Source organism: Ruditapes philippinarum, unplaced genomic scaffold (genome assembly GCF_026571515.1).
Source record: "Ruditapes philippinarum isolate M1 unplaced genomic scaffold, ASM2657151v2 ctg2578_1_1_1_1, whole genome shotgun sequence".
Lineage (NCBI taxonomy): Eukaryota > Metazoa > Mollusca > Bivalvia > Venerida > Veneridae > Ruditapes > Ruditapes philippinarum.
This window is the reverse complement of record NW_026855989.1, coordinates 146,673-170,420: the sequence shown is the minus strand read 5'-3', so window position 1 is coordinate 170,420 and position 23,748 is coordinate 146,673. Positions and strand designations below refer to the sequence as shown.

Here is a 23,748-nt window from a genome sequence, read left to right as displayed (position 1 = left end):
TAAACATATTTTCCTTACTAGGCAGGGAAACTCAACACTTTACTATGATACAGACAAAACTTAAAACTCAAAAGATTTAAGTTCATTCATTCATTCATTCATTCATTCATTCATTCATTCATTCATTCATTCATTCATTCTTTCATTCATTCATTCATTCAATGGTATAATTGAATGGCCAATGGCCCATCATAATGTTGCTAGGGTTCTTACCGGTAGGGAACTTATGGATTGCTTGCAATACTATGATAATTGCTTGTTTTAATATAATAATCAATTACTAATATTTATCAGCAATTGGTATCTCATTACATTTATCAACATGAAATATGGATTAAACAATTTATTTTGTTTATTATTTCAAATTTGTTTCCCTATTGTAATAAACATTTGAAGAAATACAGAACTGCAGAAAGTTACACTCTTGGTCATAAAAAATAATAATTTTAGATTACCTTTACGTTTACAATTTATAGCCTTTTAATTATTTCAACAAAACTATAAAACATTGCGTTTGCTTTATATTTAATTTAGGGTTTGGTTTCAAAATCTGGTTATTGGCGAAGAAATATTGCAACTATGTCGCACTATGGAGCGTTGCAAGCCGATGAATCTTATACGTCATTGATAGACTTTTATGTATCGCCAGATATTTCTTCAGGAAACTATGATATTTTTGTCTTTACCGATTTTGCAAATAATCTTTTTGAGTACACAAATGACAACAATAACGATCTTTCCCAGACAATTTATATAAAACAAGCTCTTCCAGATCTTGAAATTGTTAACTTTACTGCATCAGTTATCTATGAGGCAAATTTTACATTGCTAAACGCCACATGGAAAGTCCGTAATATTGGAAATGGAAATACACTATCAAACAAGTGGATTGATAGTTTGAAAGTAAAATCCCAATCACATTTTTCTTATATCACATTGCATCAAGTTTTGATTGAGACAGGAAATCGATTCCAAACACTTCAGATGTACGAGAGAAATGTATCTGTTGTTCTTCCATTCAATATCTATGGGAACGTTACAGCAAGATTGGAAGTAGACAATGAAATTTACTCTACTGGAGACAAATTAATGCAAAATAATATTGCTACTATAGAAAATATCGATGTAGAATTACGTGCTGTGGATCTTTTACCCTCAAATAAGATCGAACTCAATCAATACATTCTTGCTGGGAAATCGTTACAATTAACATATAGGGTTTCTAACAAAGGTAATAGAAAAATTGAAGAAGGAGCATGGACAGATCGTGTGTTTATAGCCAAAGGTATAGAGGATAAAATGGCAGATAAGAGATTAGATCACTTAATACTTCAAAAACTGTCCATAGGCATTAACGAATCTTATTCACAGTCTGTATTATTCACAATTCCAAAGGCTATTTCAGGTCCTTATTATGTTATTATTGATGTTAACATACGAAACGATATATTTGAAGGCATAAATACTTTAAATAATAGGTTGGAAAAATTGATCAATATAGAACCTGCACCTGCTTCAGATCTTTCAATTATGAAACTCGAAAAGAATGTTTCCTTCATCAGTAATGTAGGTACGGTAATTGATGTAAAATGGAAAGTAAATAACGTCGGTAATTCAATCAGCGATTTTGTGCCATGGTATGACCAAATATCTTACAAAACAAGAAATGGTGAACGTATACCGCTTAATTCCTATACAATTGAATATTTCCTAGAGTACCAGGCTTCATATGAACAAAGCAAAACATTACTTTTCCCATCAGATGTGTTTGGAACATTTTTTCTATGTATTGAAACGGACGTTTATTCCGATGTGTATGAAGCACATTCAAGGCGTAATAATTTGTTTTGCCAAACAAGTTCTTTTGAGATTAAAAAGGTTGACCCAGCTCTGTTAGATGCACAACTGACAATTAATTTGCCTGATAAAGAAACTAGCGAAACTATTCTTCCAGGATCAAATGTCGAAATTAATGTTACTGTCACTAACATCGGTCTCCAACCTACACACAAAACCTCTTGGGTTGATTCTGTATTTTTAGCTGATCATGAAGTGAAATCTGTATATGATTTAGAACAGTTTGGCTTACATCTTCATGACAGACTTCATATAGGAATGCTTCTTCCAAATCAGAGATATTCATTTAAGACAACAATTACAATACCTGGCGATTTTTCGGGACACCCTTTTCTTCTTGTTTTGCCGGACAGTATTGGAAAAAGCGAATTTGAAAACTCAGTTGTTAGACCGTTTGATAAAAACTCAACGACAATTAATATGACTAACTCGCTTACATCCATTTTTGGTTCTTTTCTGTTTCCGCGAAATATATCTTTACTGCTGCCTAACTTAGAAATAGACAGTGATATTGCTTATAACGAATTGCATGGTGGACAGCCCGTCTTGCTAGGCTACAATGTCACAAATACTGGAAATGTTACATCAAACCATATATGGTACGACAGTGTATACCTAAGCGAAGACTTTGTCGTTAATTCCTTTGATCGTAAACTAAAGTCCATTCAAAGGAACTTTCAGTTAAAGCCTGGCGATACAAAATCCCTAAATGTCACGATCTTTCTCCCTAAAGATTTACAATCGAAAAGCTATTTACTAGCGATCGTTTGTGACTCAAAGGACGATTTGTTTGAAGAAAATGAAGATGATAACATACATCGAATAATGTTTGATTTAATTGAAAGTGTAAGTAGTGATATTTTAGTGGCACAAGTAAGAACCTCCAGTGTATTAGAATACGGTAATGATATGACAGTTTTTTGGGAAATCTACAATAATGGAACCAACAAAGTTGATGGATATAAATGTGACTCTGTTTATCTTTCTGATGATGAAACGTGGGATATTACAGATTCCAAAATCGGAGAACCAGTATGCAGCTTCTTTAGTTTGAGCGCGAAATTATCAAATCATTTGAACTTCTCACTACAAGGTGAAGTTCCACATGTTATAGGGAAGAACTATTCAACACTTGTGAAAAGCAGAACAAATGTGATTGACATCCATCTGGAAAATAATGTTGGTGTATCAATAAATAAAACAAGAATAGCGTATCAGTCTCTTGCAGTTGGGAGCTCAACTAACATGAAACTAAATGAAAACAACTTACGATCATTACAAATTGTGAACGTTTCTAGTGACGCAACACTTATTGTGAAGTTGACATCAAATAATGAAAACGCTTTTAACAACCTATTCTTGAAATCAGTCGAACCTGCAACATTATATGACTTTGATTTTGCAACTGATAAACCAAATCTACCCAATCAATATATAATTGTTCCTGATACACTGAAATCTGATTACTATATACTGCTACAAAATGCAGGTTTTCTTAATCCTGTCTTGAATAAGGAGCAAAACGTTTCAATTTTAGTTAAATATGCAAACTTTGAAATCCAGGAGGTATTTCCAAAAGAGATAATTCCGGGGGTACAAACTACTTTCGTTATAAAAGGAACTTTATTCCCTTTTGACATGCAAATAAAATTAAACAACATCAACGTTACCGTGATGGCACGTGCAGTTTATATTTTTTCAACTACTGTAGTATATGCATCCTTTGATATTCCAAACGATATAGACTCCTGTAATTTAACATTTTTTTCACCTTCTCTGAATCAAACCATTATTCACAATGAAGTAATAAACGTTCGATACGGTAGGGAGGGGCATTTGTATTTAGATATCGAATCTACAGAACGCGTACTCAATGGAAAAACAGGACAAATAAAAGTAAATTTAGCAAATCATGGCGATTCTGATATGATAGTTCCGATATTAAAAGTAGAAGCTTCAGGAGCCGGAATTATCAAGCTAGATGATGCAATGGAAGAATTTTTTAAAGACACATTTTACGTGTTTGGATGCCCCGAGCAAGGTCCAGCGGGAGTTTTGCTTTCGCATGCAATGAGTTCTTTAACTTTCAAGTCAAAACAAAATGACAACACTTTTGACGGATCAGAATCGATGAAGTTCAGTGTGTCGGAACTTGTTCAAAGTACTCGGATTGAGAATCCTTTCCTTGATATGAAACACGACTTGAAACCTTCTCACTACAATGTAGAAGAGTGGACACCGGTTTGGGACAATTTTATTGCATTGACTGGAAACAGCACAAAGAGTCTCGCTATGAAAATGTCAGATGTCTTGAATGAAATGAGTTTAGCAGGGAGATATGTAAGAAATTTTGATGCTGTATTGAAATACTTGATTGAATTTTCTGATGCTCCGTATGGTGATCGGATACTTCAGACTGTAACCGACTTTGATATTCAGTCGAATTCTAACGTTCGTTTAGTAATTGAGAGATTTATGTCTGCACGAATAGGGTCGAGAAAACAATCAGGTTACATGGGGTCAGGATGGATTCTCCCCTTATGGTAAATATTTTGCAACCATCAGTAAAGCAAACCTGAAAGTAAAATATTGAATAACACTAAATTGAAAAATCATGGAAGAATAAAGTAATTTTAAAATCAATAAATATAAAAGAATACAAAGTTGACAATTCCATGTAGTTATTATTAATAATAAGATATAATTATTTCTCCACAAATAAATAGTTTTGCTTCAATCTTTGCAGGGATACGAAAATAAAATCAATCAACAGAACAGAGCTTATTTTAACTTTAGAAAAAGAAGACTTTTTATTCGTCAAAGTAGATGACAACGATTATATCAATAAGAAATTAGGAATACTTACAGAGAATGCCACAGGCAAGTCATCTTACGTATGATATGTATACATGGACTTTTACACCGTATAGAGCTAACATCGAATACAGCTTACCCCTGGCTGTATACATGAAGGTGCTGCATTTCACCGATGATAGTTTGGTGATTATTTTTACGTATACCGTCGACAACGACTACACCTACGACATATCTACGCCGACGACTACAAATATGACTAAAACTATGGTTTTACCATAATTTCGTCTTCGACCATGAATACGACATTTACGACAACAGCCACGATGATTGCCAAAACTACAATTTCATTGACTACGAGTGCGGCATAGACTACAGGAACAACCTCTAAACTGATTTATAGAACATTGCTGGCAAGTATGAGTACGACAACGACTTTGTCTAGAAGAATTTAAAGACTACAAAATATACGGCATCGACTACGACTTATTAGACTACAGTCGTACTATACTGTGACTACAACGACCACGGGTTTTCCTGACGTGTACGATACTAGTATAGCCACAAAGTGGTCTGCAAATAGTACTACACCTACAAGAACACGGGTAAGGTTACACTTACGACTTAACGACATCTACTACGACAACAACGATAATGTCAATGACCATGACTTTAAAAATTACAAGTACGGTAACTGCTAACGATTGTCACAACTACGACAACGAATTCGAATACGATCACGACTTTATTGACGTCTCCGACGTCGACCACATCTGTTGCGACCACGACCATTACTGCTAATTTTACATTTTCAGGAACGACAAAGACTTTTACTTAAGATGCGACAACTTGTACGACAAAAACTAATACAATAATGGTTTTGACGACATCGTCGGCTACGACTAGGCTGACGACGACTTGGACGACTACGGGATACAATAAAAACAATTTCAACGACTTTGACAATGAGATGTCTGCTAGAACTACGACTGTAGTGACAAAGCCGGCTACTACCGAATAACCGATAGGGTTATTTTCTGATCATTGGTTACCTCCTTCTGCAGGCAAAATAGTTCTTTCATTATTGATAAATGAATATTGATGGTCGTCAAAGTGAAAATTACATTTACTCTATTGATCAGAAAATCTTAAGGGTTCTTGTAATGATCAATACTCCTACTAAATCTTCCAAATATGAAAACAAATGAAAATGGATATAATGGTTTTAAATCTGTCACTGGGCATACTCTATACACGTTAAAACGGAATACTTTTTTCAAAAGTTGATACACAGATCCAACGTATACACCTTACGCTAGCTGTATACGTTGTCAACTTATTGGATACAACTGATCAGTTTTCAACCAACGTATGCAGCTCACGCTTAAGCTATATACGTCGTAACTGTATCCCCTGCAACAATGCTATATATTTGAAAATATCATATAAAAAGATAACATTCTTTTATTACAGAGTTTATACTTCGTTCAGATAAAGATGGTAAAGAATTTTATTTTGACTCTGAAACTAAGAGGATAAAAGTCATTGCATCATTGATTGACTCTAGTCAGTTAAATCTTGAATACGAAAATTCACTTTTAACTGTTATTCGACATTCTGATGGTCCGTACGTTACGGCAAGATATGACAATAACAAGCAAATTCAGCATATACAGCTACATAATGAATCGACACCCGGACGTGTATCACAAGTGTAAGTGTATTGTTTATAATCTACCTAAATCAAAATTCTTTTATATTATTTTCACTGTAATGCTAAATGTTACATTTGATATCAATTATAATCAGATACACATGGGCATTGATAACACACTGCAAATAATTGGCTAAAATTCGTTTGACGCCGCGTTTAAGTTTGTCTTTTGCAGAAGCCTTTAATACAACATACACTTATCAATTTTGTCTTTCTAAAAAGTTATGCAGCGCAAAAATTGAAACATTTAAGACTATTTCATTCTGAAGGAAAAGATAAGTACAAACCATCGATTTCCTTGAAATAATATCTGAAACACCGTACGGTAGCAATGAAATATTTCAATCTATTAATTTGAATTTCAGACAATATGTGTATGATTATGATACGCAGATGTTAAGTCAGACAATCTCCGAATTAGGTACTACAAGATACTATTATAAAGACAATGCATTGTCATACGTAATGTATGAAGATAGGTCGATGTTTTTGTTCCAATATAATGACATGGGTCATTTGAAGTCAAGAAGTTTCATAGTAAACAACAAAAAGGTTTCTGAACTAGTTTACAGCTATAGCAATGGGGGAATGATATCTGTTCATAGTCCTATTGAAGATGAAACATACAGGTTGACATTTTCCGAAGAAGGAGATGTCATTCAAATATTGAGAGACGGATACCTACCAGATAGAACGGTTTTTACTAAGACAACAGAAACTAACTATGAGGGTGACACTGTAAGTACATACTATTAGATGGAAAATGTATTTTAATGTTTAATGAAGAGATAAATACATTTTGTTTACAGGTTAAGAACAATAAATTTCAGGTTAACGCTTATGAGAGGAAATAATCACGTATATAATAAAAGATTATATAATTATTTAATGTTGATTAATATCTATTACAATTGACATTGCTACTGTATGTACAATCTGCATTCATTTCATGTAAAAAAAATTCTAGATCAATATTTTTGTCATTTCAGTAAAGAGTTGCCATTGACGAGAATCTTATGAACTTCAAATCATTTGATGCTATTTTTCAGATTGTTACTAAACGGAAGTATGAAAATAACGGTAGGCATATTGTGATTGAAGACGGAAACGGCGATAAGATAAAAACTATCTTTAACGGGAAAAGTCAGCTGACTGCATTTATTGACGGACGAGGAAACCGATATGATATTGCGATAAATGGAAACGGAACTTTAAGTAATATATCTTTCCCTGATGGAACAAATAGAACATACAGATATGCGCATAACGGTCACACAACGACAACGCAGTCAGGTGGAACCAAACGGTATGAGTACAATGATAAAAAACAGCTTCAAATGAAAGATATTGGAAATAATTCTGTAACAACATTTGAATATGACGAAACAGGGCAACTGACACGAGCTGTGAGCAAACACGGAGTGATTCGCATAAGATATGAAAACAGTAACATAAAGAGCGTTATATATCCAGAAAACCGTATCGATTATGAATACACTGATGAAAAACAAGTAAGTAGAATTACAACAAATCGTGGATATGTCGCGAAGTATAAATACAACGGTAACGGACAACTTTCCCAAATTGACGATAATAAAAACATCATACTTCGCGCTGAATACAACTCTAAAGGAAGGATTATTAGACGGCAACTAGGTAACAACGCTTTTACACATTATGAGTATGATCCAATATCCGGACTTCTAAAAAAGATGTCAAATCACTACCCAAACGGAACTCTCGCTTCAATTTTCAATTACACATATTCGACGATAAAAAGGAGAATTGCCGTGGACACACTTAACGGAAAATGGAAGTTCAACTACGATCGCGCTGGACAAGTTGTTACAATGACTGATCCAAGAGAACATGTAACGGAATACACTTATGACAGTACAAAGAATAGGAAAATAGTGTCAATAAATGGAGTTGAAAGTTTCAGCACGATAAATGAAATGAACCAGTATACAAAGTATCGAGATATGGTTTTAAAATATGACAAAAATGGCAATGCTGTCCTCAGAAAGGGACCTTTACCAGAACATTATACATTTGATGAAGAAAATAACATTGTGTCCTACAAGTCAAATTCTGATCAATGTAACTTTGAATACGATGCTTTGGGAAATCTGTTCATGAAAGATTGCAACGGACATGCCATGGCATTTGTTATCAACCCGATTGGAAACAGTGATATGGATATACTTGAGAAGGTTTGCATCTTCTATTTGGCATTTAAAAAAGAAACATGAAACAAATAAAATGAATAACAAACAAAATATAGAGAATTTCCATATTTGGTCTGATTTTGGTTAGTTTATTTGGTTTGAAAGATTCTTTCATTTTAAACAAATTTTAACATGTACTATGATTGTCGTTGAATAGCATAAGAGCTCAAATAACTCCGAAACTATAAGAGGTATCAACAAGAAACGACGTAAGAAGATAGATCTCATTGAGTAAAAGTGCAGTGCAAATCTTTGCCTAATTTTGCAGAAATGGCCCTTTTTCATTTTTACACTTAAACTTTCGTCCAGGACATAACTCCGTGACCGCAAGGGGTATCACCAAGAAACTTAGTAGGTAGATATATCTCAATAAGTAAAAGTGCAGTGCATAAAAATCGTAACTCCGACTTGCCTAATTATTGATTTATTGTCATTTGTTCATGTTTACACTTTGAATATTGTCCGGGACATAACTCTAAAGCCACAAGAGGTATCAACAAGAAGCTTAGTAATATAGATCTCGTTAAATAGAAGCGCGCAGTGCGCAAGAACCGTAACTCTGTCTTGCTTTATTTTGAATTTATTGCCCTTTTTTCATTTTTACATTTTGAACTTTGTCTGGGATATTACTCTGAAAGTACTTGAATTATCAACAAGAAACTACTTCTCTTTATCCAAAACCTATTCGGGGAGCATACCACGGTTCAACAGGCTCTTGTTTATCATTGTAGATAGAAAAAAGTGGTGGAAAAGAAATTGTAACACAATTTTACTATGGAGGAGATCAAATAGGTCTCGTAGCCTCAAGAAACCATAATGATAACCTTATTTATTATATGTACGATCCTCTTGGGTAAGTTTTTAACATTTAGGTTATCATTTCATGTTCTATTACCGGTTATATAGTTACCATTGAAGTTTATTCTAAGCATTATTAAGAAAGTCGTCTGATAATACGACATTGTTTTTCATTGACTTTTATTGACCTTTAACATTTAACATCCAAATATCTCAGTAATATTCCAGCAACACATGTTACTGGTTTTTAAGATCAAATTTCAAATATATTTGTTTCTATCCACGAGTCAATATTCTCAATTGCACATTTATATTTAAGAAAAACAAAAACATTTTTTAAACTATGAAATAAAATTTCATGTCTTATATATATATATAATTCGGGATAGATTTCGATTTAAAGTGTCTTGAAAAATTGAAATTTACTCTATCATTTTGATAGTATGGCTGATGATTATATTCTAATTTACAACAGGTCTGTTACAAATATTTTGGATGATTTTGGAAATTTGCTGAATTCATATGAAAGAAATCCTTTTGGTGAAATTATTTCTTCTGAAGAAAAAATAAAATCAATGTTTACATTTATCGGCCAATGGGGTGTCGTCGACTTTGAAGAAATGGCAGACATATATTTGATGCGCACGCGACTTTACGACAGTTATACGGGGCGATTCATGAGTACCGATCAGTTAGGTCTCAAAGCACAAAGCAAAAATTTGTATGCTTACTGTTCAAATAATCCTGTTCATTTCAACGATCCAAGAGGAACGTGCCCATTGTGTTGGTCTATTGGAATAGGTGCTGGGAAAAGTTTATTGAAGTACGCACTCACTCATAAGACTTTGACATGGGGAGGTGAGGGATTTCAACACTTTCTCTATAATTGTTTCAGTTTATTAGCAAACGGCAATAAATGTGCCTTTTAATATGATATTTAAAAATGCTACACTTCTACTATATATTCATTGCCGCATGATGTGTAATGCAGAAGTTTAAAAATCCTGGCAAGTATTGTAACATAGATCTATAATTTACATCCTCAGTCTTTCTTATTGTCATCTATTTCAATAGGTGCTGCAGGAGCAATTATTGAAGGAGGACTAAATGGTGCATTAAGTCCTTTACGAAAATATTTGCTATCCCCTGTGATGGCTTTATTGAAAGATAGAGTTCACGTACTTGGCAGCTGGGCACAACATGCAATTGATGGGGATCCGTATTCTTTTAAAGACGCGATATATGAATTCATTTTTTATGTTGCGAAACAAACCACTATTGGGAAACTGTTGAAAATCGCCGACAAAGTGAACAAAATCATCGACTTTGGATGTACTAAACTTGAACAATATTTTGAAATCATCCAAAAGGTACTGTTGTAAATATAAATTGTTCATAAATTGTTTTAGAGAAAATAGAATATTCATTTTATACATGTTTGTTTGTTTGAAAAGAAATAACACAGTAGATACACAAAATGCCATTTTAATGCAATTAAAAAACGTACACCTCATCTACTTCTAGTATGCTATTCCGTTCATGTATATTTAATTTATATTTCGTAAAAGGGGTGCGAATTGAAGAGAAGACTCGAAAAAAAGCTTAAACAATTAGCAGACGGCATAACGAAATGGGTTCGATCTTTTGATCCGGTAAGTGTGTCATGAACATGTAAATGATACCTGTACTATAAATGGTATAAATATATATTGTTGTATCATAATTAGGGGACCTTTCTGTTGAAAATGCGTCAGAGTTAAATCGTACACATATACGCGCACAGTGCGTTAACTGGAGTGCTTGTATTTAGTTACCCGCACTCCTGAGCACGCCCATTAATTGGTTCATTTTTGCTGGGGTTTACTTATTGTGACGGCAGAGAAAGGAAAAGCGAAAGAAATATGATATTCAGATGCTCGTTCATTGGTAACTTTTTTTCTAGGGTTTCATATTGTGACAAGGAACGTGTTTTTATGTTTGACTATTGATGCAAAAGCGAAAGAACACCAAAACACTCGGCAATCTGTTTAATACTCGGGGGCTACGCCCTTCGTACAAATCAGATAGCCTCGTGTTTCGGTGCTCTTTCTATTACTTATTCCTGTTTGAAATTATAACACATTAATAATTTAAAAATAAAATACATGAAATGTTTTAAAATTTAATTTACTTGTAATGCATTTCATGGTTAAAAATGCTGCAATGGAATAATATTAAGAATATTTAGACAAATGAAAATACCTTTATCTATATTAAGCCAATCACATTCAAATTGACATTAACTTGAAGATCGTTCGGCACGACATTATTTTTGTGTTTGTGGTACTTTTGATTTTTACTTTTCGGGACTTGTTGCTTGTTTTTCAAAATTTTGTCTTTTGCGTCTTATCTGTGATATGCAGGGTTCATAACCTCTGATCTTATTTCAAATTCCATTTCTCTTAGTTCCGCCCATTGTTTTTTCGTTTAGGGTACACGCCTTCTTTAACTTGGGGACCATACGCCGCTTTTCATGGAATGGCACATAAGTGTCACATAGAAGGTTCCATGATAACCGTCGTATGCAAACATTTGCGGATGTTTCTAAATTCAAAATTTTACCATTATCATGTAAAATGTTTAATTCTGTTTATGTGGTGCTAGGGGCGTGGACGATAGTACCGTCCATGAACAGGCTCGATCAATCCGAGCCCGCAACATTTTCAATTTTTCAACAACAAAACAAAAAAACAACAAAAAAAACAACAAAAACCAAATTACAAGAAAAATTGAAACTATTGCAGGCCCGTTTGGATAATGCCTTTTCATGGATAAAAGTGGTAAGTATGCCCCCTAGCACAAGCTTTAGTCGTTTTTTTTTTTTTTTTTTTTAAATTTAATTTTTGTTGGAAACATTTTCAAATGTGTTCATACAGCGGGGATCAAGAAACCTTTTAAGGAATGTGTAATTTATTGTGTACAAAAACATTTGTTTTAATATTTATATCTTTTTTTCTGTAAAAACTACCTCTCAAAAAAAAGATGAACACATAACTTATCTTTCAGCGTCAGCTGTTCAAACCAATTATCGTCGATGTTATTCATATTTATGTATATATACTTTCGCACTAGAATGACATTATTGGACCGGCAGGATATGGGCAAGCCCGTTTTATACAAAAAACCCAAATTATGGAATATACAATTAGATTTGAGAATAACGAGAATGCTACTGCACCTGCTCAACGAGTTTATATAGAACATAAATACAATAAGCACCTGGATGCAAGAACTTTCACAATGGGTAACTTTGGATTTGGCAACTTTGAAAGGGAAATTCCACCAAAAAGTAAACTATTTCAGGTAACATATAGAATACTAGAAAACAACCCCAAAACTTTCATGCTTGTACTGATGCTGTTATTGTTTAATTACAAGAAGATTTCTAAGAATAACATAAATGTTCTGTATACTTATATTAGTTAATACCCTTCGCGCCAGTTTTGCACTAAGAAGTACTCGTATACACGTCTTGTAGGAAACTATATGGAACTGTGAGTAGGACGAATATTCCCACTTGATAGACCAGACTTTACCTGGTTTTATAAGCAAGAAAGTCTTATATGCAAATACTATTTTTCTATGGGAAGGACAAGTTAATCTGTCTAATAAGCAGTAAAATATTAATACTGTGACTAGTATTAATTTCTGCGATCGATGGATACGCTGATAACTTTGTTAAACAAAGGCATTTTAAAAGTATTTTTAATGATTTTATAAACGCAGGCCGCTATACCATATTTTTTATGACTGTTTATGTTTTTATAATCTTTACAGGGAACATTAGATAGGACTGCAGATTTGGGAATTATAATTCGGGTGTTTGCTGGACTTGATCTTCAGAAAGAAATGGTTATTTGGGAGTTTGAATCGATTGACAAAACGACAGGTACATATCGGCATGAACTGAATATTAGTTTTACTTTAATAGGTTATTCTAAGTGATACAAGAATCAAAAGGACTTCTCTTTTTTATAAATATAAAGCTTAAATTTAAAAAGCTTCATTTTAATTACAGCAACACTATAATTTGAAATTGTTTATGAAATATTGTCTGATGGGATACCTTACATTTTCAAATATATGTAACTGTATATGAATAGGTGAATCCCCATCGGACCCTGATGTCGGGTTTTTACCTCCAAATAACGGTACATCCGGACAGGGATATGTTACCTTCTTCATGAAACCTAAACAAGATACACCACACCTGTCAATTATACATGCAAATGCTTCCATATTCTTCGACCAAAATGAGCCTATTGATACTCCAAATATCGCAAATACGGTAAATTTATTTTATTTTGGGTGTAAAAGGTTAATTCGTTATCTTTATGTTCACAATTAATTAAGGCAAATATCTTTAACTTGTTCATATACTTACATTTATCTGACGCTATAATGTTATTAACTAAACACAAAATGCAAAACAATATATATATTTTTACTCTTTATTTTTATTGTTTTTATATATACATATTTTATGTATATTAAGTGACATCTAGGAAGAACATTTTGATATCATTGAATTATAGATAGATGATACTTTACCTGATGTGAATGGGTCAATTGTTGCTGGAACTGAATCGATAGATTCTGTTACAATATCTCTAATTGCCTCGGATACTGGTTCTGGTGTGAGACATGTTGATCTGTTTGAGGTATTAGGTAGGTATCACAAGTTCTTTTATATAGTATTGCTTGCTATGTTCTTCCTTGCAGTCAATACGACAATAAAATACATGAAATACATGAATGAAGAAGACATACTGACTCAATATAATCAGAGTTCTGTTGTTATTTCTATGAAAACTTATGCTCTTTTACTTACAAAATGACAAATATCTGTATTTAATTTTACTATTTGAATTCATGCTATTGGTAAAACATAAGTAGATTTTACTTTAATTTCTAATTTCTTCAGAAATGAATACAATATTTCATCTGAAGAAAACACAAACATGTGTTTTATAATGTTTGAGTTATGAATTTAAAACATATGAGATGCTTGTCACATGTAGAAAGCAACGTTGAATGTGAAATATCTGGTCATAAAAATCGAAATGGTATGTCTGCGCAACATAATTGCAAAAACTTTTTTTTTGGCAAAACAAACAGAAAATGGTCATGCTAGATACTTTCGAGTCCGTTTCTTGAACCAGCTAGTCCCGAGTGCAAAGCCTCTTACTCAAGGAAACAAATACTTTTCCCTGATGTGTTTGAACCCATGAGTTCAGCAGTCCTAAGAATTCTAGCCTGACGCGTTAACAAGTCAGTCATGAATGTTTAGTATACAATTGTTTTGACATAAACATAAACATTCTGACGATTTCTAATCAAAACACGGAACGTAAAGAAATGTTATTTTTTCAGATCAATTCACATATCTGTTTAGTCACTTTCCAAGTATGAATCAGTACCTATATTTATTAAGTATAAGTATAAGTATAATAGATAATTAAAAACTTGTCCCAAATCATGCTTTTTCTTGAGTAATTTTTAAGCGAAAGAAAATTGAAATATATAAAATATGACATGTATCATACATGTTATTAGTCTGTGAAACTATCGAGCCTCGGGTATAAGTAAGTCTAATTGACTTGCATATGCATAAGTTCAAGTCAAATTGGTGTTTTGAAATAGAAACTTTTATTTTTATGAATTGTATGATAACCAAAACTGCGATATTGTCTCTTCTTTATTACTAACAAGTGATATAGTTATAAAGAGTGACTTAATGTATGAATTTGTCTAGCGGTGATGCCTAATTGTCCTTGTATGTTACTGTTAACATTTTCTGTAAAGTAATTTCTTGTAAAAACCAAACTGAATGTAGGCATTGAGTATTTCTTAAATGTGTTTCCATTCTCAATTTATTGACTCATTCACTTAAAGATGTTTCGTTTTCAGAACAAGGTTTGATATTGTACCGAAGTGGCATTACAGAAAACCATTGCGTAATTCACTTGGAACTAGAAGAAACGAAACATATACTGCCAATAGCTGTTGACCGTGTTGGGAATCATGAAAACAACGTCAATACTAGCTCCAAAAACACCATTCACGTGAAATCTAATATCAAATTTGGTAACATGCTGTATACAATACTACTAACATTTCTTATCTGAAAGAAACAGGACCAAATAAGACCAATAAAAATGTAGAAATGGACCATATTTGTTCTATATATATTTTATACGTCTAATAGTTTAAAAATGCTTTAAAAAATCATAGCAACATAATATCATATTTCTGTAAAATTTAAAGACATTCAACGTTTCTGTGTGCCTGTGCCTGTGCGTTAGTGCGAATATTGCATTGCCAATTGTGCTGAGTTTATATTCATATACGTAAAGAATACAAGCAAAAATAGTTTCTTATTTCGAAATTTCGGAAAAATTTACGTCGTTTTTAATACTAGGATCTTGACGAGAAAGCTGGTTATTTATTAAATATCAAATCACATTTAAATTGCAGGTTATCGACAACACTAAAATCTTAATGAGGCAGAATTGTGTTAGAGACAGGACAAAAAAAGGAACAACAAAAAACGCTTATATAGAAAAGGGTTATTTTCCTATATCTTGTTAAATAAACAATTCTAAAATTACGCCAAATGTAATAATTATTCTTATCATACAGGTATTTGTGACTGCTCAGGTAATGGAAACTGCAGTAGAAGAACAAACATTTGCATTTGTGAAAGCGGATATTATGGCCCGTCGTGTAACTCTAGTGAGTATTGTAATGGATACAGTGAAGTCATTGGATTTATATTGGCAGCCGATTAGTAAAATTTTCACGGAATGACGTCACCCCATTTAGGCTATAAACATATTTACAAATTTTGTTCTTTGTGATTAGCGGTCTTTTAATTTGAGATCAACGAACCAGTCTAAATTTTAGCCAAATTAAAGTAATGATTACATTGTTAAATTAATGCATAAATACGCTCCTTGTCGGACTATTTTCCGACAAGGCCATGGATCTCTCTTCAGAAGTGAAGATACCTAATAAATGCCACTTATTTTCACTAATATGAGGTATTTTGTTTGTTAGTAGTTACCAAATATTACAAAAGAAAAAGTAACATACTGATGCATGTCATATCATGCACTGATCTTGTAATGCAGATCTTGTTCAATAATTTGTACGTGAATTAATAAATAATTAAGTGAAAGAAACAAAAACAACAACATCGAGTTTTTTTTTGTTTTTTTAAGTTTATGGTTTCATAACCTGAAATCGGATTGATCGGATCGAAATTGATCAGTTGAACAATTATTTAAATCCATTGATCACGTCGGGTCGAGTCAGCTTTTTATGATATATTTTTCGTTTGGTTTGGTTTTATGTTGCACCAACACTGTACAGGTTATATGGCGACTTTTAAGTTTTATTGGCGATGATGGAAGACCTCTGGTGCCCCTCCGTGCATTATTATCGGCATGAACCTATGTAGAGCAACCGACGTTCCCTGAGCTAGATGGATAGCTATTTCGCATGAAAAAATCCAAACACCCTGGTCGGGTCCGAACCAATATCAGTGATAGGCAAGTGGTTTGAAGTATACAACCTTAACCACTCAACCACGGACGCTCCTAATACTGTTCTAACGATGTACATTTTGAAAGTCGGTAGATTTGTTTTCTGTAGCGATTATTCAACTGTTGACCTTTCTATCGGTTTAACCCCAAAAAGCATCTTATAATAATCATGATATTGCAAAGTTTACAAAGAACAGATAAGATCATGTGAATATTATTTTTGTGTGTCATCTGTGTAAAGTATGAAGAGTTTTATTTGCAGCTATCCCACCACCGGAACCACCATTGCTTGAACTAAAATCCGAGGCAGGATTTACCAATGAACCAATCGAACTGACCATTTCGGCCAGGAACCTTTCAGGATCTTTAGAAGATATCGAAATTTATGTCACCGGAATGAAAAATGGAACAACGTTTTCAAAAGGAAGCGTTGAAAATGACAGCAGCGTTTTACTATCAAGTTCGGATTTTGGACTCATTAATATGACTTCTGGAAATCCTGGCGAACAAATTTTGATAATTAAAGTCATTCAGCAAATGAAAGAAAATAACTTCACTAGAATTGGTGAACTGCCTGTCATGGTTTATCCTGAAGTACAAAACATTTCTATTGAATTCGAAGGGTGTTTCACAAAAGATAATGCAGACGAAGTAGTTGTTACTTTAAATTCTTCCGTTGACATTCTGACTAGCGAAGAACAGTCAATCATCCAAAACAAATCTACACATATTCTATATACTGTAAGTTTGGCATTACCAAGCTGGGTCAGACCTCTAGAGACTTTTGAAAGTGACAATGGATACAGAATTGAAAAAACTGTCACGGGTTATCTTCTTAAATTAATTGGTCGCTTCGAGCCGTTTATGATAACTTATAATGTCAAAATTGAGCCTGACGGTGTACCTTCTTTGGTATTTTCAAAAACGTTCCAGATTTCTTCGTTTTGTCATGGAGGTAAGTTTTTGTTCACTATTTTCTACATCAATCTGTTTTATATTTAAACTTATGTTATATTTAGGCATCTGAAGTTTTTCATTCACCCGACAATTGTGTTATTAGCTCACCTGAGCATATGCTCAGGGTGAGCTATTAGGATCACTCTTCGTCCGTCGTACGTCGTCCGTCGTACGTCGTACGTTCACACTTTTCAAACGACATTTCCTCTGAAACCATAAGGCAGATCATAATGAAACTTCACAAGGATGTTCCTTGTGTGAAGCCTTAACAAAGTTGTTCAAAGAATTCCATTCCATGCAATACTCTGGTTGCCATGGCAACCAAAAGAAAAAACTTTAAACATCTTCTTCTAGAAAACCCAAAGAGCTAGAGCTTAGATATTTGACATGAACATCTTCTAGTGAGTGTCTACCAAGATTGTTCAAATAAAAGCCCTGGGGTCAAAATTGGCCCCGCCCCAGGGGGTCATTGATTTTCCCTATATACATAGAGTAAAAACTTTAAAAAATCTTCTTTTAAAGAACCCAAAGAGCTAGACCTAAGATATTAAGCATGAAACATCTTCTAATGAGTGTCTACCAAGTTTGTTCAAATAAAAGCCCTGGGGTCAAATTGGCCCCGCCCCAGGGGTCATTGATTTTCCTTATATGCATATAGTAAAAACTTAAAAAATTCTCTTCTAAAAAACCCAAAGAGCTAGAGCTAAGATATTTGGCATGAAACATGTTCTAATGGATGTCTACAAGATTGTTCAAATAAAGCCCTGGGTCAAAATTGGCCCCGCCCAGGGGGTCATTGATTTTCCCTATATGAATATAGTAAAAACTTAAAAAAATCTTCTTTTAAAGAACCAAAGAGCTAGAGCTAAGATATTTAGCATGAAACATCTTCTAATGAGTGTCTACCAAGATTGTTCAAATAAAAGCCCTGGGGTCAAAATTGGCCCAGCCCCAGGGGTCATTGATTTTCCTATATACATGTAGTAAAAACTTAAAAATCTTCTTTAAAAGAACCCAAAGAGCTAGAGCTAAGATATTTAGGATGAAACATTTCTAATGGGTGTCTACCAAATTTGTTCAAATAAAAGCCCTGGGGTCAAAATTGGCCCCGCCCCAGGAGTCATTGATTTTCCCTAAATACATGGAGTAAAAACTTAAAAATCTTCTATTAAAGAACCCAAAGAGCTAGAGCTAAGATATTTAGCATGAAACATGTTCTAATAGATGTTTACCAACTTTGTTCAAATAAAAGCCCTTCGGTCAAAATTGGCCCCGCCCTAGGGGGTCATTTATTTTCCCTATATTGCATATAGTAATTAAAAACTTAAAAATCTTCTTTTAAAGAACCCAAAGAGCTAGAGCTAAGATATTTAGCATGAAACATGTTCTAATGGGTGTCTACCAAGTTTGTTCAAATAAAAGCCCTTGGGTTAAAATTGGCCCTGCCAGGGGGAGGGGGGGGGGCAAAAGTCATTGTTTTTCATTATTTGTGAATAGTAAAAACTTAACATCATGAAACATCTTCTAATGGGTGTCTTCCACGTTTGTTCAAATAAAAGCCCTTTGGTTTAAACTGGCCCCGCCCTGGGGGCCTATGTACAGGTGAGCGACCCCAGGGCCATCATGGCCCTCTTGTTTTAAATGATCTACAAACATAAAGACAGTATTTGTTTATGTAATGAAACATTGACAAAATGTATCTTGTATTTTTATAACCAACTTATTTTACTAGAATTATAGCTTTATATCGATTAAATACATGCTTGATATATATCACTGTGCACTGTCTGAAACGACACTGATTGCTTCATTATCCAAACATTCAAAATGCACTCACGTCATCCTTTATCTTGGAGATTGCGAGGATAAAAAATATGGCTTGATGTGTGATAAAACGTGCGATTGCGACTGGAATAATGCAATAGAGTGCAATCAATATAATGGATCCTGTTCATGCTTACGAGAGTGGAGGGGAATCACGTGCAATGAATTTGGTATTCATCAACTTATCTTTTTCCTTCTTATAATATTGATTAATTACAACGAATTATGAGATTATCAATCTTTTTAGTTTTAAGTGACTTTATTTCTCAATAACTGACCCGGTAGTCATTTATTTATGAAATAAATTGTCTTTTTAGTAATTGTTAATCACATTACATAATGTCAGAACTGTGTACAATTACAAAATATCATATTTTATAGTTCTACATATCATAAACACGTAAAATATAATTGCATTTTCTAGTTATTTGATTCGGAGAATATTCTTAAATCCTTATTAACTTTAACTTTGTAGCTTGTCCGTGCATAGTAAACAATACTGCGCTTTGTGATCCAGTAAACCAAACGTGTCAATGCCAGGAGGAATGGGAGGGAGAATCATGTGATATCGACGTGAATGAATGTCTTAACAGCTCAGTTTGTGAAACTGTCAACAATACTGGATGCCAAAATAAAGATTGGGGATATGACTGTCTTTGCTTGGTAGGATACGATCTTCAAAATGGTTCTTGTATCGGTATGTAAAATTAGAAAACTATTTGATTGACTTGAAATACTGCTGTATTACCTAAACAAGAAGTAAGAAGAGCTGTAAATTTATATTAATTTCTGCTAGATCGTAAAGTTCCTAAATTTCAAATTAACATTTTTGAATCCAGTTCAACAAGCCAACAACTAATAAACATAAACGCGACCTGGGCATGACCAAATCCTAACAAGTTGACTACTTGTCCATTAAAACATTTCATTTCATACGATGATTATACATTCAAATGTATAAAAAACATTATGCTGAATTATTCATACACATATGTACGCCTTTTCTTAAATTAGTAACTGTAATGTTGGAAACATGCGTTCACATTAAATAGTTCATGGGGGAAATGTACTGTAATATTTTTTGGGGTGTCCAAGAATCGACGTGAATGGAATAAAGACATTCATAATGAAGTCCGATATCTATTCAGAATTTTGCTTATTTGGTTGACGATTATTTTTCTATTTTCAGAAATAAATGATACGATTAATTCAACAATGCTGACAGAGAACGATGGTAAATCTTTATATTCTGTTATAACAATAGGTAGGTAGGTAGGTAGGTAGGTAGGTAAGGTAGGTAGGTAGGTAAGGTAGGTAGGTAGGTAGGTAAGGTAGGTAGGTAGGTAGGTAAGGTAGGTAGGTAAGGTAGGTAGGTAAGGTAAGGTAGGTAGGTAAGGTAGGTAGGTAGGTAGGTAGGTAGGTAAGGTAGGTAGGTAAGGTAGGTAGGTAAGGTAGGGTAGGTAGGTAAGGTAGGTAGGTAAGGTAGGTAGGTAGGTAAGGTAGGTAGGTAAGGTAGGTAGGTAGGTAAGGTAGGTAAGGTAAGGTAGGTAGGTAGGTAAGGTAGGTAGGTAAGGTAGGTAGGTAGGTAAGGTAGGTAGGTAGGTAGGTAAGGTAGGTAGGTAAAGGTAGGAAGTAAGGTAAGGTAGGTAGGTAAGGTAGGTTAGGTAGGTAGGTAGGTAGGCTAAGGTAGGTAGGTAGGTAGGTAGGTAAGGTAGGTAGGTAAGGTAGGTAGGTAGGTAAGGTAGGTAGGTAAGGTAGGTAGGTAGGGCAGGTAGGTAAGGCAGGTAGGTAGGCAGGTAGGTAGGCAGGTAGGCAGGCAGGTAGGTTAGGCAGGAGCAGGCAGGCAGGTAGGGCAAGGTAGGCAGGCAGGCAGGCAGGCAGGTAGGTAAGGTAGGTAAGTAAGGTAGGTAGGTAAGGTAGGTAGGTAAGGTAGGTAGGTAGGTAGGTATGCATTGAAAATGCTTTTAAGGTAGTGCTGCGGAAACCAATACATTTCGTTGAAAATGCTTCGTAAGGAGTATAACTTTATAAATAATAAGTTGATTGCAGCCGAAATCAAACGAAATTTTATATGAAATACCTATATGCCAAAAACACAAACACAATAACTGCAATTCTTTATACGAAAAGCTGAATAAGCCAAGTGGTTAAAGACAGTCAGATGAACGTTATTCCCGAGTTGAATTTATGAGGTTATTACGTTCATCTTCTGTGATCACTTAAATTCCATTAGCAATATTTTTTTATTCATAAGCAACATTTTTCCCGGAAATCCATCCTATAATGCCACTTGAGCTCATGCGAACAAACGGACGGACCACGACACACAATAATACAACTCAAAGGTTTATTTTTGTCATTCTAGAGAAAAGGATTACTCCAATAACGTTGCACTTAGACATCGAGCTGACGCCAAATGTCAATCTCAAAGTTGCTGAATCATACAATACATATGCTAGGAAGGCCACTGATATGGTAACCGAACTATCTATATTATACCAATAAATGATAAATACTAACACATACGATTATATAAATTGGCAATATCGGTCTTTTCAGCAAACGTTATAAATAGATATATGTAAAATTAGCATATGGCCCTTTTAAATAATTTGATGCAAAACGCATCTGATAAAGTTCGATGGAATTAGTTTTGAAGATATTTATAAAAAATATTTACCCCATTTTGAAATTTTCTATTTATAGCTCAAAATTTACTACATGGAAAAACTTGGGGATAACTTTGTTCAAGTTATTATCATCAGCATAAGGTGAATTACAGTTAATTTTATCATGCTTATACTATTTCAAAGACACATTGAAACTCTGGAGAATATCTTTCTCCAATAATATTTAAATGACAGTTTTAAAATATATTTCTCTTGTAAATGTATTTGTTAAATCCTCTTTGAATAAAACATTTAATCTGTACAAGTGTAAGTTGTTGTCATGGTACATGTTCAAGAACATAGAATGTATTTATTGGATCATATTGGTTTACATTGATTATTACACAAAAATCTTTATACTTGTATTATAACAGGAGAGGTAGTGTGATAATTGACCATAGTGTTCTCACTAAAGATACTGATGAAGGGTCAAAAGCATTGGCTGTTGCTCTTTATGACCTGAAAACGAGCAATGCATCGTTAGATTTTGATGGAAGAGCTGTGCATGTTATTGATATTACAGTGGACAATGAAAATGGTAATCGTTATCAACATATGTGTAATATTAAAATATAACGTAAGGTATTGGTAGTAATTGTACATGCTTATACATGTAATTAGCTTTGATAAGGTGATTGTAATTAATCGTTAGAATGAAATAAATAAGGAAATATGGAAGTAATTGTCTTAATGATAATTTGAAAACATAAAAAGCATTATTTCGCAGTGCAAGCAGCTATTGCGAGTATACATAGCTTGTGTCCGTTAACAAATAATTTAAGTATTGAAAATTGATTCAAAACATGTTCTTTATATTATTTATGAAATGTAAACATCAACAATTTTTTCCCATTTGTGAACTGTTGAAATCTATCAATATATTTAAAATGTACGATGATTTATAGTGAAAGCTTTTTTCTTTTGCAATTGTTCTAGTTCCGGATGACATATGTACGTTATATACATCATTCAATCCATGTAACGTGACTGAATGTGTTACTATCGAAGGGAAGCCTAGCTGTCGGTAGGTATTAAGATGAGTATTGCAAAAAATTATTAAATAGTCTGCTAATACTTAAAGACGCGGTGATCCGGGTAGTACTCTTCCAAAGTTTTTCCAGTGATTATTAAACATTTTATTAGTTTTCATGAAAAATCAAATCTTAAATATTCGGAAGAAAAAATAAATAATACTACTGGTGATAAACAAATATGATAAATTTTTGTTCTACCTGATTAAGATGTTTGACTTTTTTTATCAAATAAATATTTGTAAACATCCTTATGATTGTTTGTTGTCA

General features: G+C 33.6%; 1 protein-coding gene across 1 annotated transcript in view; it reads left to right on the top strand.

The window, feature by feature from the left end:
* The window catches only part of LOC132745052 (uncharacterized), a 45,347-nt gene that overhangs the window by 21,125 nt on the left and 474 nt on the right, over positions 1–23,748 (top strand). Inside the window, exons 17-39 of the mRNA XM_060733888.1 lie at positions 535–4,400; positions 4,604–4,737; positions 6,145–6,385; positions 6,751–7,123; positions 7,435–8,598; positions 9,345–9,466; positions 9,887–10,269; positions 10,486–10,781; positions 10,980–11,063; positions 12,523–12,753; positions 13,228–13,339; positions 13,554–13,738; positions 13,986–14,118; positions 15,361–15,537; positions 16,093–16,185; positions 17,260–17,952; positions 19,811–19,948; positions 20,254–20,475; positions 20,968–21,012; positions 22,144–22,253; positions 22,485–22,549; positions 22,822–22,985; positions 23,384–23,471. Of these exons, the coding sequence (XP_060589871.1) occupies positions 535–4,400; positions 4,604–4,737; positions 6,145–6,385; positions 6,751–7,123; positions 7,435–8,598; positions 9,345–9,466; positions 9,887–10,269; positions 10,486–10,781; positions 10,980–11,063; positions 12,523–12,753; positions 13,228–13,339; positions 13,554–13,738; positions 13,986–14,118; positions 15,361–15,537; positions 16,093–16,185; positions 17,260–17,952; positions 19,811–19,948; positions 20,254–20,475; positions 20,968–21,012; positions 22,144–22,253; positions 22,485–22,549; positions 22,822–22,985; positions 23,384–23,471 (9,119 nt within the window). The remainder of the gene's footprint in view (positions 1–534; positions 4,401–4,603; positions 4,738–6,144; positions 6,386–6,750; positions 7,124–7,434; positions 8,599–9,344; positions 9,467–9,886; positions 10,270–10,485; positions 10,782–10,979; positions 11,064–12,522; positions 12,754–13,227; positions 13,340–13,553; positions 13,739–13,985; positions 14,119–15,360; positions 15,538–16,092; positions 16,186–17,259; positions 17,953–19,810; positions 19,949–20,253; positions 20,476–20,967; positions 21,013–22,143; positions 22,254–22,484; positions 22,550–22,821; positions 22,986–23,383; positions 23,472–23,748) is intronic.